Source organism: Eumetopias jubatus, unplaced genomic scaffold (assembly GCF_037043125.1).
Source record: "Eumetopias jubatus isolate StellerSeaLion01/CBP00866 unplaced genomic scaffold, mEumJub1_p1.0 scaffold_5, whole genome shotgun sequence".
NCBI classification, from domain to species: Eukaryota; Metazoa; Chordata; class Mammalia; order Carnivora; family Otariidae; genus Eumetopias; species Eumetopias jubatus.
In genome coordinates, this window is record NW_028274811.1 from 61,120,601 (window position 1) to 61,139,200 (window position 18,600).

Consider the following 18,600-nt stretch of genomic DNA (forward strand, 5'->3'; position numbering starts at 1 on the left):
CTTACCGGTTTTTAAAAACCTATAGAAATTGAATAGTATATCGATTCAGAATCACTTTTACAACATTTTTTTGAGAACTAGTGATTCTATTCAAACAACAAATGAATTCTAGATATTCAGCATTGTTATAGTCAAATTCTCTTTTAAAAAATTATACTAATGGTATCAGCAAATTATTTAAAGATACAGTATCAAGAACAGACTCCATCAAATATGATTACCTCTGAGAAATGAGAGAGGAAGGCAGGAAAACCCTTACTTTGTGTGTGCTTCTTATTTTATACCCTTCTGTTTTTATAACTTTGTAATAATTTTTTAAAAACCTGTTTTAGCAGCCCCATGTAGTACATGGATTTTGTTATTGGGAAAAATAAGTAGATTGTCAAGCCAGTGATACTTTTGACAACTTTCCTTTTTCACCTCTGTTCTCAGTTTTTATGTATTCATTAGAATACTATAAGCCTTATTGACTATATTATCTCTGACTCTGAAAGTATTTGTAAGAAAGTAATGAAAGCAGAAACTTAGCCCACTGCTTCTGTGATAGTTTTTCTCATATTTTGTGTATATAATCATCTTTTAATTGAATCAAATATGGAGTGGATATAGGGTGATATTTAGATTTAGGGCAGTATTGGTAAGTAGTAGTATTCTTAAGGAAAAGGGAAGAAATATTGGGGGAAAATCTTTAGAAAAAATTTTTATTAATTCACAGCATGCAGCATATCCGAATTCTGCTTAGTGTGTTTAAGATGTGAAAAGCGTTCTCTGTGACATCTTACTTCTAAAGAAAAAATACTTGAGAATTCTTGAGAGAGAAGAAAGAAAAGAGGGAGAGTAGGAATGGGTTAAGTGTGGTATTGGAGAAAACAGAGAGCGGTTTCTGGAGTGAATTTAGCAAACTTAGCAACGATGCAAGCCCAGTGCTATGACAGCCTGTAGTTTGAGTAACAATATCTGACGTTTAACCAGGACAGAATTGGATCCCAGGAGTATGTGAGAAATTACTAGAACAAATCAAGGCATCCGTCTTGCATCAACACCTAAGAAACAAAGTCAGGAACTGTAGAGTAGGGAAAGGTACTTGTGAGAATTTTCTAAGGTTTCTGAAATACATGTTAATTTCCAGTTTTAGTTTCCTTTTCTGTAGCAATAAAATTTTTTAAAGGCCTTGTCTGCTCATTCTTAGAATGTTTGTGAAAAGAAGCAGAGAGAAAATTTCCTATTCGTTAGGCAGTGTAGAAGAGAAAAAAAACCCGCTGGTGGATGACAATTCTCAAGAGAGACCCCAGCTGAGAAGAGGACCCGCAGGACCAGCACGAAGTCGAAGAAGTAACGCCCGGGGTGTAACGAGCCGGAGGTCCGTGTGGGCCTTCCCAACTCTCACCCTCTTTCCCATCGAGTATTGGCTCTGCATATGGCTTGTTTGAGGAGCTGTGGTCCTTAGAGTAGACCCTTGATACTTACAGATTGAACCATTACGGTCCAAACTGTTGCCAGCCCGCTCTAAAGGGCCATGCTTAGAATCTATCTGTGACGTGTATAAGGTACAAATTTGAATCCAGTGCCCCGTGCTGCAGTGTTATGGCACGTTACTTAAGTAAGCCAGCCTATCTGGCTGCCCACTGATCTCACTGAGGCAGTTTTAGCTGCTTTTTCAAAATTTCCACCTTCCCTTACACGGTAACTTTTGTGGAGCTCTGTGTTTTTATGGATCTAGATGTGTCCTTTCCAAGTATTAGTGAGCCGCTGTGGCCCTGAATTTTGCTGTTTGCTGCAGGCATAGCTCTTCTCAGAATTATTTTATAAAAAGATCAATATGCTTTACTTGTAGGACATTTATGAATAATATGTAAGCAGCATTTTTTAGCATGGTCTTAATGTGCTTTTCTTTCTCGTCAATGATATTTATTTTGTGGGTTTTTTTCCTCAGTTACTCTTTGTAGCCGAAGGGAACTTTTTTAGACTTTCGACTCTTCACTGTTTAACTGGGTGTAGCAGATTTGAAATTGTATTAATTTCTGTCTGTCTAGGAAGACATCCTTAGTCACAAAATTCTTAAAATTAACAAATAATATCTGTATTATAATTAATGTAAAAACTATATAGAAAAATAAAATCAAAGATAGGCCAGTATTATTGATAATATGCATATTATAAATGCCAGAAATGTTATAAAACTGGTATATGTAAAAAAGTTCCTGTGCCATCTCAAAATTAGTGGTAGCCACAGAGCTTCTGGGTTTCCTCCTGTATAAAATAAGTGTGTGTATTCATTTAAATAAAACACTGAATTTTATTACAGTAATACAGGAGAGTGAGCGGAGGAAGAGATGATACACCACTAATGCTGAAAAGGAAAGGCATGATAGAAGAAGTTTATTTCACTTGCTTCCTGATTGATTTCAGAAAAGCTTGCTTGCAGAACACAGCGCTATAAAGATATGGTTCATATGAGTGAAAACTTAAAACACTCATGGGAAGAAATCTCTTCTTCCCTTAATAGCTGAAGAAATCAGTGCTTTTTCATGAGGATATTCTTAGAGCACTTGGGCTCTTTGGATAAAAACTATGACAATAAATCCTCTTCTGTTCAGAATAGGGGATGGACCATGTCTGAAACTGGTATAGCACATCGTAATTGATTTTTTAAAATTGTATGTACTTTGTAAGAACTTCAGTCTTATTACTGAGTATAATAGAATTCTTAATTGGTACTAATAAATGAAAGAGGCCATTAAAAAAAGAAAAATCACCACACGTAGTGCACATGACAATGTTATAAACATTAAAGTGCCAAGTTACACGCTTATTACAAACTTTTGATCAATACATATTGTACTTTATCCCAAGTATGGCAACCCTAATTAATGATATTCGGTTGTATGGACATATTTGAACTTTCCTCTTCACAATACTGGATTTATTTTGAATGTTTAGAATAGTATTTACTAAATTTATAGCACAATTTTGAGGAAGCTTTAATAATGGTTAATCATTTAAATATCTAATTTTTATTTGTATTTCTTTTAGTTTATGATTGAAGTAAAGAATTCTGCTGTATCTTGTATACCAACTGATTGGGTTAAGGTTGGAAGGTGGGTTTAAAATTACATTTTTTTCTTATTAATGTGAATTATGACATGTGTATACCTGTATACTACTGGAATGAAGATAACCACATCCTTGACATAAAAAGTAATTCTTTCCCTTTGGTTTTCTTGTGGAACTTTTAACCAAAGAAATAATTATTTTAAATTCTTTTTTATCATTGATTTAAAAATATTTTTTCCAAAGAGTATCTTACTTGTATACATTTGTTTTCCTGTTTTGTAAATTACCATTTTATTCTTACACCTCAGAGTATACGCTAAACACACGAAAAAAAATATTGGGTTATCTTCAGTAATAAGATTAATTTGATTGCTTGAAATTCCTGATGAGTGGTATACCTGAAATTTCTTTTAGGAAGATGAAATTTCATTTTCTACCTCACTGAGCTCTGCATTTCTTTATTCTTGATGCTTTATAGTGCACATAATTATAACAGTTCTTTATGGCTTCTTTTTTGTAAGTTATTCATGAATTGATGAAAACAAATTAATCAAAAACAGAATTAGAGAACCACATTGAGACTGCCTTTTCTCCTTGATTAGGCATTAATCCCCCAAAGGGGACTCATATAAAGAAGTGGTATTAGTGAAGTATATACTCCTGTGAGTAATATTCTTTGTGAAGTATTTATTGCTTCTGTTATTAATACGCTTGCATGAACTTGAGATGAAAATGTTACATTTGCCTAAGTGAGCAGAAGAGGGACTAGTATAGTAGCTGGTGTTTATATGAAGGAACTCCGTTAAGGATAAAAGAAAATTTTAACATCTGTGAATGATTATTATTTAATTAAAAGAAAAAAACTAGTATCCATTGCCATTATCAAAGGATTCTGAATGCACAGTCATCGGTTTCTTTAGCTCTGTTACCATTGTTTTATTTGTTTTTTTTTTTCTCCTGTGTTACTAGAAGCTGTAGGTGAGATTTGAGTATTGTTGATTTTAGGGGCTGTTTTCTCTCTTCACGAGCTTTCTTTCCATTATCTACTTTTGTCCTACCCTACAGCTCATGAATTGAAATATGTTTTACGAAGAGAAATTATTGAAAATTGTATATCTAATTCTCTAAGAAATTGAAATGTTTCACTAAATGAATTTTATCACAAGAGAAAGCTATGATAAATATGTTGGCCTAGAAATCTACATGACATTTCAGAAGCAACATGGAAGGCATAAATCAGTGCCAGCATCTTTTGAACATTCAATGATGTAAATTGAATGAATAAATAAGATGGCTTTGGGGAGGTTCACTGTTATTTTTATATGTCGTTTGACTACTGGGACCTTGACAGGGATAGGTTAGAATATTAGTCAGAATTTGAATATGAAAGGCTCACCCCTGGTCCAATAACTGGCCAAATTAAACCTAATTGTGACAGGAGTTGGGGAGCAAACAAAGAACAGTAATTACACTCTGTCATCACCTGTGTATCACTCAGTCCTGATCTTCTCTTCTCATAAGTGCAATCATAATAGTAACATCAACAGCAGTAGCAATCACCACCTCCACAGAACAACTCCTAACATTGGGTACTAATGACATAGGACATAGGTACTGTGCTAATCACTATCTTATCCTCTCAACAGTACCTATGATGTAGATACTATCATTATTCCCATTTTATAGATGAGGAAAGGAATGTTTAGAGAAGGTCACTTATATTTGCCTAAGGTTACATAGGTAGCAAGTCAGTGGTTAGAGATAAAGCCTTGGCCCAGATTTTTTAACTGGGAACCCATGGCATCCCCTTTTGTGCTCTGCAGCTTCTCGATGAAGAAACAGATGATACACAAGCCCACAAGAGGAGCATGTCATATTTCTTCCCATCTGGGGCCACTGTGAATCTACAGTTAGATCATGAAACATTCCTCTTCTTTGACTGCCTCCTGAATTAATGCATTGCTATTCTTTGTAATTCTTTATATTTTTCTTTTTTCACTGAAATACATTAATTATACAGAAAAGTATCAAACATAAAGAATAATAGGACTTTCATCCATGTATCCAGCTTTGTCAGGACTTACTTGCTTCTGATCTTTTAATAAGCATTTTCATTTAGTGTAATTTAAAGAAAAAAGCTTTCTGCTTATGAAATGGAAATTCTAAACTTTGACTTTGCCATATGGATATAATTTAAAACGCATTTTAGAGCTTGTGAACAAAGTCCTGTGAACTCCAAGTACTTTATTTACAACAGAGATCTTTGGAATCAATAGAGTTCAGCACCATAATTAAAAGAATGTTCTCTGTTTACAGATATTTACTTTCAAGGTTCATCAGAGAACAATAAATAACTACTTTAATTTTCTGAAGTGATGGCATTAGTGATTTCTTAGTAACCTTGATTTCCTATTTATGTTTCTTTCCCTCTTCTAGCACAAAAGCTGTGAGCCGTTTTCACTCTCCTTTTATTGTAGAAAATTACAGACATCTGAATCAGCTCCGGGAGCAGCTAGTCCTTGACTGCAGTGCTGAATGGCTTGATTTTCTAGAGTGAGTTTACAATGAAAAATATAATCTGACTTTTTGCTATGAGAAATAGACCGGAAAATCTTTCCATCAAAAAGAAAAGTAGAGATTACTGCTTGTGACCTGCCATAAAATAGTTGAGTACATGTGTTCTCTGATTTTATTTTTAATCCATTGAAATGTAAGCTCATCTTAGTCTTTAACGAGAGACCTAAATATACTTTATTGTTACTGTACTAATATTTAGTTGCTAAGGATGTTTGGTAGAGTCCCTTTTTGAAATGCCACCTTGGACTTCCTTTACTTTTCTTATAAAAAGGCTCTAACGTTTTCAGAGTTGGAAAAGAATGGGTTAGTTGCTTTGTTTTTATTATCTCCATTTAATTTTTTTCTTATTTTTTTACATCCTGAATATTTTCTTCCTAACTTTTTATTTTAAAGAATTTTAAATCTGGGAAATTTGAAATAAATACCGATATACTCTTCATCTAGATTTATCAAGTGTTAACATTTCGCCACATTTGTTTTATCTCTCTCATATACTTTTTTCCTGAACCTTTTGAAAGTACGATTTAGACATTATAACACTTCACCCCTAAATACTTAATTAAGCATACATCTAAAACTAAGGACATTCTACTATATAATCTTAAGGCCATTATCACATCTAAGAAAAACTATTAATTTAAGGAATATTGAGTTTCTCTAATTCTGCCCCCTCATTTTTAAATGAAAGCTCTATTCAGCTTTCACATGTTACATTTTGTTATGTTTCTTTTGTAGTTGAATCTAGAATAGTCCCTCACCTTTTTGGTTTTTTTTTTTTTTAAGATTTTATTTATTTGAGAGAGAGAGAGGGAGCATGAGCAGGGGAAGATGCAGAGGGAGAAGCAGACTCCACATTGAGCAGGGAGCCTGACAGGGGACTCGATCCCAGGACTCTGGGATCATGAATTGAGCCGAGGGCAGACATTTAACTAACTGAGCCACCCAGGCACTCCACCTTTTTTGCTTTTTTGTGAGTTTTTTTTTTTTTTTTTTTGAAGAATCCTTGCCATTGCCTCAAAGAATGTTTCATATCTGGACTTATTAATAGTTATATGTTCATATTGACAGGTTTAAGTCAGTGGTGTACTGGTAAATAAGACATTAACAGCCAGTTCTTTGGAAGAATAGTAGTGTCTGTGGCATTTGCTGGTTTCTATAGTGTAAATACTCCTGTGGTTGATTTCAAGCTATTGCTGGACTGAAGTTGGGAAGAGAGGTATACAGTTGACTTTCATGAGTCCTTAGCTATGAGCCATTCATCTAAGCCCTTTAGGTATATTAGGTCATTATTTCTCACAAGATCTTTGTGACTGAAATATTATCACCCCCAATTGACAAATGAATAAATTGAGATGCAGAAATAAGAAGTAAGTTGCCTACATTGGGTTGGAGCCAAGGTTCAATGCAGGGTGCACAAAGATATTAAGTAACAGTTCTTAAAAGGTAGTTGGTACCATTTTTTTGCCCAGAGGAGTCTTGAATTAGAGCATTAGAAACACATTCTAATTTACTTATCCTGAATCTTCTGAGGTTATCTTAACTCAGAATCTTGGACCCAGGGATAGAAACTTGGTATATTCATTTCCTTTTCCAATTTGCTTTCACTTTCCCATTTTAAGGGTCTTTAGGGCCCTTGAGTCTCAAGTTCTCCTGGTTTTCCCCTTAGAAATATCACTGAGAGGCGCCTGGCTGGCTCAGTTGGTAGAGCGTGCGACTCTTGATCTTGAGGTTGTGAGTTTGAGCCCCATGCTGGATGCAGAGATTACTTAAAAAAAAAAAAAAAAGTATCACTGAGACATGAAAATTGGATGAAAATTAGTTCTTTCAAGCTTCAAGGGCCACATTCTAGGGTCCTGGGATTTGATGACATGATACATATTTGCTCTGTTCATAGTATACAAGATTTTACAGATCTGGTTTATGTAGTCATTGTCATTATTCTAGACTAAAGATAAAGTTCAGATCTCTCAGGCCGAAAACTTTAGCATTGTCCCTGATTCTTTCTTCTTTTTGTCCCTTTATCTTTTATCAAATTCCTGTTTTCTTTTCCCCTTGAAATGTATCTTTGATTTGTCCCTTCTCTGTTCTGTTCTAGCACCCCATTATTTCTGTGTATCATTCTTCCTGTATTAGCTCTTTGCCTTCTACCAAATTAACGCAGGAGAATTCAGCTTTCATCTTACTACCTCTTTGAGTGAGGTGACATTAAATACAACATCACCGAAGAATATGATACTCATGTTGTATTGCTAAGTGAAAAAAGAATGCAAAACAGTATTGAAGGATGATGCAGTTCTGTGTAAATTCACATACATGCACAGCATACAGATCTTTTTATCTGTTTTTAAAAGATTATTAGAGAGCATGCATGCATGCATGCGCAAGTGGGGGAGGGGCAGAGGGAGAGAATCCCCAAGCAGACTCCCCACAGAGTGTGGAGCCCTGTTTGGAGCTTGGTCTCGTGACTCATGAGATCATGACTTGAGCCGAAACCAAGAGTTGGATGCTCAACCTAGTAAGCCACGCAGGGTGCCCCTAAATCTTTTTATCTTAAAAGATTAAATGTATATATTCCATTATTGTATTATCAGTATGCTTATTGGTCATTTGTATATCTTTTCTGGAGAAATGTCTTCATATATATATCCTCAAATATTAACTGATTATTTCTGGATGGTGAGATTACTGGAGATTTTAATTTACTTTGCAAATACATGATATCAAAAGTGTCTTTAATGTACTTACATTAATTTCAGAATAAGAAAAATACATTAATGGTTTTATCTAAAAAAATAATATTGGCTGAATTTTTGCTAGAGCTTTTGCAGCTAGAGCCCCCACTTGAGAACAACATTGACTGTAATGTACAATATTTATTAAGGTGCCAGATGGTATGAATATGATGTCATTTTAAAAAATGATTAACCTCAGTGAACCTGACATCAGAGGATTGAATACCAGCTATACACATGTATTTGTCTCTTATTGAGATACTGACCATTATACATTAGTCATACTACTTTTGATCAAAATATTGCAAGAAATCAGGGCTGTAAGAAACTCTAAATGGAATTTTCTTTGAAAAAAATGTGTCTCTTCATCTGTATTCCTAGAAGATGGGCTGTGGATGTTGAATAATCTTCTCGATTGGAGATTTTTTAAAAATTGAATTATAATGTCTCTTGTGCAGTAAGTTAAATATTTTAGAAATAAATTTGCAAATAAAAAATGAAATATTTTCCTTTTTTGTTGATTTTACATATCATTGGGCAACATCTGATGGTAGACTGTCCTAACAGCTTTAGAACCCAAGTACCTTAATCTTTATTTTTCCTATGGATGTGGCAATATCTTTTGACCAGAGATTAAATCATAGTACTTTGGCTTCATCTTTAAGTTGGTTGGTGGCTTAGTGATAAAGTTGCCTGTTATGATATAAACCCAGTCTTATCAGATTGTTATTTGAATTGCCCATTTTTTAGCTTGTTATTTTTCTAGGTATGGATAATCTTTTTGAAATTTGGGAAAGTGTAGCAAATGGACAAAGATCAAGAAGTCAAACAAGACTTCCTAGGTTATGATGATGATGTTAAAGGTTTATGATAGTGTTTCATTTTATTCACACATCTTATTTATATAATTGACATGAGAAAGAACATTATTGTCTATATCAAAATAATTACCCTATCTCTCTCTGCCTTTTCTTTTTTCTTATTTTTTTAACCAAAATGGTACCCACTGAGAGCTGTGTCACTCATTTCAATCCCAGACACTAGAATATCATGAGGGACAGTTACCCTCAACCTAAGGCTCCTAGATAGTAGCAAATTAATTAGGGTCTTGGTGGCCTGGACAAGAGCTGAGAAGCGGGGAGTGAGAGTGAAGAAAAAATGAGAGTTATTTAGTGCCAAAGACACTTTGATACTCATATTCCAGAGAGGCAAGAGGAGAGACATCAAATTTGGCCACTCTGAGAAAACAGAGTGCCAGGATTGGAAGGACCAGATGGGTCAGTAATTAGAACAGGGACAGAAAGCAACACAGTCCAACAGATAAGCCAGTGGTCAGATCTAAAATTGAAGTCAGACCAGGAATGACAAGGCATCATCACTGGGCAGTCACTCAGAAGTGTTAGGTCCATGTAGCATGTGGTATCTTCAAAATGGAGTGAGTCATTTTTAAGGTGGCACCTGAGCATTGTCTCTCTGATGCCAGTCTCCTTTGTGTTTGGGATTTTGCACAGACTCTTACCACTGTTAGTGGGATTCTTGCTTGTTTTGATGAACCTTAATTCAGTGAGAAATAAGTAAATTATATTTATTATGTTCTATCTATTCAGATAAAAAGGTATAAAGTATACTATAAATATATTTTCCAATTCATAACGTTAACACAAAAATGAAAATAAGTACTTAAAATGTTGCTTCTGTTATCTGGAAAAGTCATTTGCATGGAATACCTTGTAATATTACTAGAAAAATCATATTACAGATTCTAAAAAATCAAGATAGTGATAATATAGGAATAACTGATCACATAATAGCTTAGTTTGGATATCCTTTTCAAGCTAGGAAGCATTCTAAAACTTTTGAATTTAAGAAGCAGATTAAATCTCAAAGTTTCTGAAACCCATAATACAACAGAGAAATCATTTTTTTTTTAAGATTTTATTTATTTATTTGACAGAGAGAGAGAGAGAGTGAGAGCAGGAACACAAGCAGGGGGAGTGGGAGAGGGAGAAGCAGGCTTCCTGCCAAGCAGGAAGCCCGATGCGGGACTCGATCCCAGGACCCTGGGATCATGACCTGAGCTGAAGGCAGACGCTTAACGACTGAGCCACCCAGGCGCCCAGAGAGAAATCATTTTTAAGAGAAGAATTCAGCCTAGTATTCTATTTTGGTGGGAATCTTCTTTGAAAGGATGTAAGGGATACCTGTGATATGAAATAATGGAATAATTTGGGGCTCCTGGGTGGCACAGTTGGTTGGGTGTCTGACTGTTGGTTTCGGCTCAGGTCATGATCTCAGGGTCATGAGATCTGTGTCAGGCTCCGTGCTCAGCGGGGAGTCTGCTTGAGATTCTCTCTCTTCCTGCCCCTTCTGCTTGTGCTCTCACGCTCTCAAAAATAAATAAATCTAAAAAATAAAGGAAATAATGGAACAATTTAAATAATAAAAAAAGGAAAGCGCTTACCTACATTCCTATATTTTTTCTGAATAAGTCTTTCAATAAAAGTCTTTTAAGCCTTTAGATCACAAGCGATTTAATTAGCCAAAGATTTGAGGCACTGATGATTATCTTTTTAAAATTAATCTAAAATTTAATTTATATATGTATTATTAATAAGATAACTGAAGATCACTGGAAAAAAGTACTTTATTGGCTTGCTTTTAATGAAATTTATTACAATGTCTACTGCATATCGAAGTTATGGGCTAGATGTTAGAGCTAATAATGATAGGAAAATCAGATGAACATGGACCCTACCGTTGAGAACCTTCCAGTTCAGTGTGAGAGAAAGATACTGAAACTATTAATCCTAGTTTGGATGATGCTATGAAGGAGAAGCACAAAGACAAGCTGACCCATCTGGGTAGTTCATGTTAACTTAAGCTGAATGAAAATGATCACTATATTTGTGTTAATTATGTTAAAGTTGACATGTCATGGTCAAATGAAATGTGCAATACAGTATTAATAGTAGACATCTTTATATAGAAGCTATTTTAAATATATGTAATTCTATCCACATGAAACAAAAGAAGCCTCAGTAATCAAGTTATATGAAACTGAGAAGTCGTCCAGAGTAATTTCCATGTTTCTTAACTGTTAGGTATCTCTGGTTATTTTATGCTCATCTTAGCTAATAAAGCAATCGCGTATTTTGCAGCTTTTACAGATCTAAGAAATCAATGTGTTCATCTTTTTGTTGTTGCTTCTGTAGGAATTTCAGTGAACATTATCACTCCTTGTGTAAAGCAGTACATCACCTAGCAACTGTTGACTGCATTTTCTCCCTAGCCAAGGTCGCTAAGCAAGGAGATTACTGCAGGTAATGTATTTTTTAACTCCCCCCTCCTTTTCAGTGCTTTAGATCAGATGGCATTATCCCATTACTTTTAGTATTTTTATTATAAAATATTAAAATATGCAGATATGTTGGATTCTTGGTAAAGCTGAATGTCATACACACATAGCTTGATTTAAAATTAACAGATTCCTAGGGGAAGCCTGAGTGGTTCAGTCAGTTAAAATTAACAAATTCCTTTCTTACTTGCTCTGTCTTTGAGTACAATAAAAGCAGATGTTCACAATAACTCTAGAGGTGAATGTTATATGTTTCAATTTTTAAGTTTATGTGGGTGACATTTTTTTAAAGCCATAATCCTTTCATTTGTTAGCTTTGACTTGAACACTTTGTAATATATTTCACTTTATAATTATAAGTCTCATATAAATGCCAACTAAATCAGATATGGATGAGACTGAATGTGTCATCCATTTCGAGACAGTGTCTCTATTGCTATCAAATTGCTCTTCATTAAGTCTAAAACCTTAGGCTTGAGCCAAATCTTTGGCTCATTTCTCTGCTTTCCAGGCCCACTGGGTGGGGATTCCCACCTTCCAGACCCACTGGGGCAGCAGTCCTGTTCCCGTAGCTTTGCGGGGCCAAGGTTGGGCCCCCAGAGCTCTAGGCTCTATTGCTCCTTTGGTGGTCCTGTGCCTGGGCCCCACCCCTGAGGTGGTTCTTTCTTGTAGTCCCATGTCTGCTGATGCCCTGTGCCTGGTCTGCTGATGTTCTGTGCCTGGTCTGCTTTCTGGTAGTCCCACATCTGCTGATGCTGATGCCCTGTGGCTCTCCCAGGCTGGAATTTTGTACTGGTGGCTCTGTGGGTCTGGAGAGCTTTGCCCAATTGGGGTCTGGCTCTCTGTGGGCTCTTTTATAAAACCACTAGCACATTCACGAGGGCTCTGCCCTTATGAACTAATCACTTTCCAAGGGCCTTACCCCCAATACCATCACATTAGGTTTCATATGAATTTGAGAGAGGACACAAACATTCACTCTGTAGCACAAAGCCTATTTTTTCATATACTTAAGGAAATTTAAGGGAATATTTAACTCACTGGCTTATTATGAGGTCTAAAAGGAAAACATGGAAGTGATACTGCCTATCAGTGCTTTGGTATACAGAGTTTGTTATGTTTGAGAGGATATCTTCTGCTGTTCATACTTCTTTCATGTTCTCTCTAGTTTGTGCCGAATATTTTTTTTTTAATATTTAAATGTTCTCTTTATAACTAGCATAATACCCATAGTGGATGTTAAAAAATAGTTTATTGTAAAGCATTTATTTATTTATTGGAGAAGAGTTGCAGGAATTGGCTACCCCAGTTTTAGATAAAAATGTACATAGTTTTGCTGTTTTGTTTCATTTTGTTTTGCTACCCATTTCTGTATGGAGTGATCTACTATACTGTGCACAACGGTTTTGTTTAAAATAGGCTCTTTACGGGCGCCTGGGTGGCTCAGTCGTTAAGCGTCTGCCTTCAGCTCAGGTCATGGTCCCAGGGTCCTGGGATGGAGCCCCACATCAGGCTCCCTGCTTGGCGGGAAGCCTGCTTGCTTCTCCCTCCCCCACTCCCTCTGCTTGTGTTCCCTCTCTCGCTGTGTCTCTCTCTCTGTCAAATAAATAAAAAAATAAAATAAAATAGGCTCTTTGCATTTTTATTGTTACTCAGTTTCTTTTCACATCAGAGGACTTTGAAAATTTTGTGCAATTTATCATTCATGAAAATGAGATCTGTAAATGAACTCTAGTTGAATCTAATTCTGGGAGAATAAGAGTCTATCTTCCGTTGACTTGATTTCTTCCTTATGTACTGTGATCTTAGTAGGACTTCTTTCTTGGTGCACAAGGTTTGTGAAGCTAATTTTTCCTAATGGATTTGTGAATTAAGCAGAGGATCAGCTATAGTCTGCACTTGATGTTTTCACACAAAGCTCTTTCCATTGAAAAATACTGATGCCTGGTTTCTTTCTTCCTGCACTTCTTCAAGTGGCCTTTTGCCATTTGCTGCTGCAGCAGCTAGTAAGAACAGAAGAACCATGTCTGTGGGCTTATGGTTTATATTACATCAGATTTAAGTTTTCATATCTGTATGTGCATATATACCTATTTGTAAGCCTAAACATACATATATATTACACATAATATGTAATTTAAAGTAATACATAATTTTCAAGGTGTTATAATAACCAGAATCTAGCTTTGATATCAGAAGGTCTGGTTCTAGCCCATCCTCTGTCACTAATTAGCTGTGTACTCTTGTTTAAATCTCAAGTATTCATGTATAAAATTGTAAGAAGTAAAGTTATGAATTAGTAAATGGGATAAATCTTACAATTGTAGGTATTCTTTATTGAGAGCTAGTTTTGGCAAAATCTCTGAGGAGTGAAAATGCATCCCTTATTACGTCACTATAAAACTATGATTAATTTGTAGACTCATCAGAGATTTAACAAACATTTTGAGTATCTACAATATTCTAGTTTGGTCCTGAATTTTTCATTTTGGGACTTCTGCTTATTTGGGCATTTTCCAGTACATTTACTAAGAGACCCCTTGATTTGCAAGTAAAATTTGAACTGTTTTTTAGTCATATCCTTCGGAGTGTAGACTTTGGATCAGACAGGCTAGGCTTGGTTATTTGGCAGCTGACCTTAAGCAAGTTACTTAACCTCTCTGATCCTCAGTTTCTGCATTAACAGAGTACCTACCTCTCAGAGTTCTTGTACAAATTAAATGAGATAAAGCTATATTAAACTTCTAAGCAGAACCAGACAGATAAGAACTTAGTAAATAGCAGATAATATTATTCAAAGATATTTATTCAAAAATCAGGAAGAATTAAGTAAAAAAAAGAAGTATTTTAAAAATTATTTGTCTTTTTTTTAAGATTTTATTTATTTATTTGAGAGAGAGAGAGATAGCACGAGAGAGAGGAGGATCAGAGGGAGAAGCAGACTCCCTGCTGAGCAGGGAGCCCAATGCGGGACTCGATCCCAGGACTCCAGGATCATGACCTGAGCCAAAGGCAGTCGCTTAACCAACTGAGCCACCCAGGCGCCCAAAAATTATTTGTCTTTAATAGAAATATCTAAACTTAAGGGTTGTTAGAATCTTTCATACCCATAATTTATTCTTTAAAAATCATTTTTAGTTCTCTGCCAGTTCTCAATCTTATCTCTTTGAACATGGTAAGCATCGTTATCTTAAAGTCTGTGTCTCATAATTCAAATATCTGGAGTTCTTGTGGGTCTGTTTCTATTGATTGTTGTTTTTGTTCATTTCCATTCTTAGATCTTTTTGAATTCCTGGTTGTTTTGATTACATTATGGGCATTGTATTTGCAGAATCATTATAGAAATAATTTGATATTATATTTCACCTGAAAGATTCACATTTGCTTCTACCAGGCATCTTAAGACCCTGATAATAATCTGGCATCACTTAATCCGTATCAGGTCTTGAGGTGACTCAAGGATTCAAAGGCTGCCATTATTACTTCAAATGTGTTTCTCTGCCTGGGGTGCAGCCCATTGGTGTCTCAGTCCAGAGCCAAGCTGTTCATAGTGCTCACCCTTAGTGGTTCCCTTAGGGATCCACAGACACACTCCCTGGGTCTCTGTCCTGCCCCAGGTCCTAGCCAGCTAATTCCTTGCTTTCTTGTTAGTTATCAGGTACCATCAGGTAACTGTTTTCTATACTTTATCTAACTTTCCTATTTGTCCTCAGTAGGATTGTTCCAACTGATACATTCTTTCATGAAGACAACTTCAGGAAATATTTCACATGCCAAAATACTTTCCAAATTGGATACTATATGTTAAGAAAAATCCACCTGAATATTTTTAAATGAAAAATCATGCTATAAAGTTCAAGGAATATAATCACTTCTCTCTCTCTCTCTCTTTTTTTTAGCAGAAATAAAATAGAGTGTAAATAGCCATGAAATAGGAAACTTTTAACTAAAATGCATATTAAGCTAGTATTTAAGTATCTGAAACTTATACCTTTTTTTCCCTTAGATTTCCAGCTTGTTTGAAGATTTTAGTGCATTTGAGCTATTGCACTTAGTTCAAATTGATTGTTTGGATGCATAATTGCAGTCTTTTCTTCCTAAATGTTCTTAGGACATTTTATTCACTATTATAGCCTAACCTTGAGACAGAAGTTCTTGTTCTAAGTCTTTCTATCCATTTTTTATTCTGGATGTTATATTGTTTTACTAATTATGTTTCCCTGAGGCATTTAAAGGAGAAAGATACTATTTCAAAAATATAAAATAAATTTGTTCAAGTTTAATGTTTCATTCTTTCCAGGCAGCATCTAAATTTCCTCAGCTTTTCTTAAATGCCATATCATCAACATAATTTTCGTATCCTTTTTGCTATAACTATCCTAATCTCGTGCATCATTTCATCTCTCCAAATTATGATTTGCTTCTCATTCCACCAGGAAGTGTTTTGTCATTATATAATTTTGATAGCAACAGAGTAAGTCAGTGTAGATTTTAGAGCAGAACAAATCACTCAAAATTTTATTCTAAAGTGAAAACCTTCCTGGGAAATTGTATCAGTGTCATGAATAATGATCTATTGATCTCACTTGGCAGAACACCTAGGATTTTATTTTAAAACTGATATTACTTGCAGATGCTTTCACTTTCTATAGTAAATTTATAATGCACCTAGATAAAAATCCTGTCTTTAGAATTAAACTTTGAAATCCAAAAAAATGTCCTTTTCCTGTCATTTTAAAAGTCTCTTTCCAATGGATAATTTTAAATTACTCAGAAGATACTTTAGTTATTTTCTTTGAGAAATGTGAGTGTACATACTTGGGGTTTTGTAAGCCAGATATATTTAAGGAAAAGGATTTAAGTATTTAGGAAAGTAGTATTTCTTAGCCTGATGAATAAGGTCAGAAATGTGCTTATATGTGAAAAGTTCTGAGTCAAAGCACTTAGTTATCAATGAATGCAAGTTAACACGATTCGAGAACACTTCACCCAACACATTATCGGAAATTAGAAAATTTGGTAATACCTACTTTAGGTGAAGGTATGAAAAAACAAGTCAACTTTCGTATCCTGCTGGTGGGAAGATAAACTGATACAGTATTTCTATGTGTTAAAATAAAAAGTATGTATACCCTATGACTTAGAAAGTACACTTCAGGAATTTACTCTGGCTTAAGAAACATTTGTCCCTATGCACATGGACATATATGTAAGATTGTTGATTGCGGTATTGTTTATAACAGTGAAAATCTAGACACAGTCTAAATGTTGGACAGTGGAGAACAACTGACTTATCTATGTAGCAGCTTCAAAAGAATGCTGAAGATATGACAAGAAATGATCCTGAGTCTTCAGTATAGCATACCATCAGGGTCCCTTGGACCTAATTTCAGTTTTTGAGTTTCTTAAAGGTCTTTTAAAGAACAAAGAGAAAATTCATGTTTTTTTTTAAAAGGAGAATAAAATTCTGTCTTGCATTTACCATATGGGTCCATTGGACCCTTTTGTAAATCTAAGATTAAGATGCACTTTGGGATCTTTAATGATTTTTACCTTTTCTATATCTGGAACATCTTGCTATTTCATCATCCTAAGAATTAGTTTATTATTGTTTATCGATTATTTCTACTAAAAAGTCTAAATATAAGAAAACTAGAGGGTGATGATGCAAAGGTAAGATAAAAATCACTACCACACCATCCTTCATTGTTTTAATTGTATTGCCCAAAGTGCTGCATTGTCCTTCAGGAAGTTATAAAAGACTGGAAATAGCACTGTTGGAGTCTAACTACAACAGTTATTATAACTGTTATAGTTATAATTAATTTCTATTAATGTAATGATTAACTTTCACACATTGTAACTATTGTTTCTAACTTTCACTGAGCATAGTTGAGAAGTCTGAATTTTTAAATTTTTCACCCATAATAGCAAAGAGGAAAAAAGTGACAGAAGACATTTCACAATTATCAGACTAATCAAAAAGACTTTCTCTTCACAATCAAAAGATGAATGTGAAGAGAAAGATAGCAGTGCTCTGGATACTACTGATGATGATGAAATTTCTTGTATAAACAAAATCTCAGATCATAAGTGTTCAGGTGATAGTATCCTAGATGAATTTTCCCAAACTCAAGAATCAGTGTGCGAATAATGTATTTTCAAGGACAAAATGAAATGTGTTCTTCTCCAGTTAGTTATTCCATAGGCAGCACACATCATGCAGTATTTGGTGACAAGAACCTGAACCATCCTGTTGTGCTAAAAGGATATGTAGTGGTTTCTTTTGCCTTTACGATGTTTGTGCACTAAAGTTTACTTGATACTGTTTGTAGGTGCACAGGTTCTGAAGGGAGGAGATTGAAAGAAAATAGATGATGTGAAATAAAAATATTGATTTGATCAACTGTTCTAATTTGGTATTTATAAATATAAAACTGAAAATGTTTTGCAATTGTGGAGCGAAGAAGATGGCTGTCCTCTCCTCAACATAATGAAAAGCTTTTGAAGATTTCAGAATTTCAAGTATTGCATTTTTGTCCATGCAAGTGGGAGAAGAACCAGAAATTATGATAAGCTAGAACATTTTAGAAATGTATTGAAACCTAGAATTAGTATTTATGAATGACTGTGGTCCAGGTGCACGCATGATAGCTGATGAGCAGTTAATTACATTGAGAGTGTGTTGCCCATTCCAAGTATATATGCCTTTAAGACCAGGAAAATGTGGAACAAAAATTTGAGATTTGCTTTGTTTAAGTTCTTACTAAAATTTGTCATGAAGTTTTGTTTTGTTTTTACTACTCCTTTATTGCCAATTCTGCAAATTATTTGTAAAATGACTTGAAAGTATTAAGAAAAATAAAAGGGTCCATTGGTAAA

At 34.8% G+C, this 18,600-nt stretch overlaps 1 protein-coding gene across 5 annotated transcripts in view; it reads left to right on the forward strand.

Annotated features, from left to right (window-relative positions):
- The window catches only part of MSH3 (mutS homolog 3), a 178,479-nt gene that overhangs the window by 101,599 nt on the left and 58,280 nt on the right, over positions 1-18,600 (forward strand). For all 5 annotated transcript variants that reach the window (XM_028114541.2, XM_028114539.2, XM_028114538.2 and 2 more), the window contains exons 16-18: positions 3,034-3,098; positions 5,491-5,607; positions 11,576-11,683. In XM_028114541.2, coding sequence (XP_027970342.1) covers positions 3,034-3,098; positions 5,491-5,607; positions 11,576-11,683 — 290 coding nt within the window. The remainder of the gene's footprint in view (positions 1-3,033; positions 3,099-5,490; positions 5,608-11,575; positions 11,684-18,600) is intronic.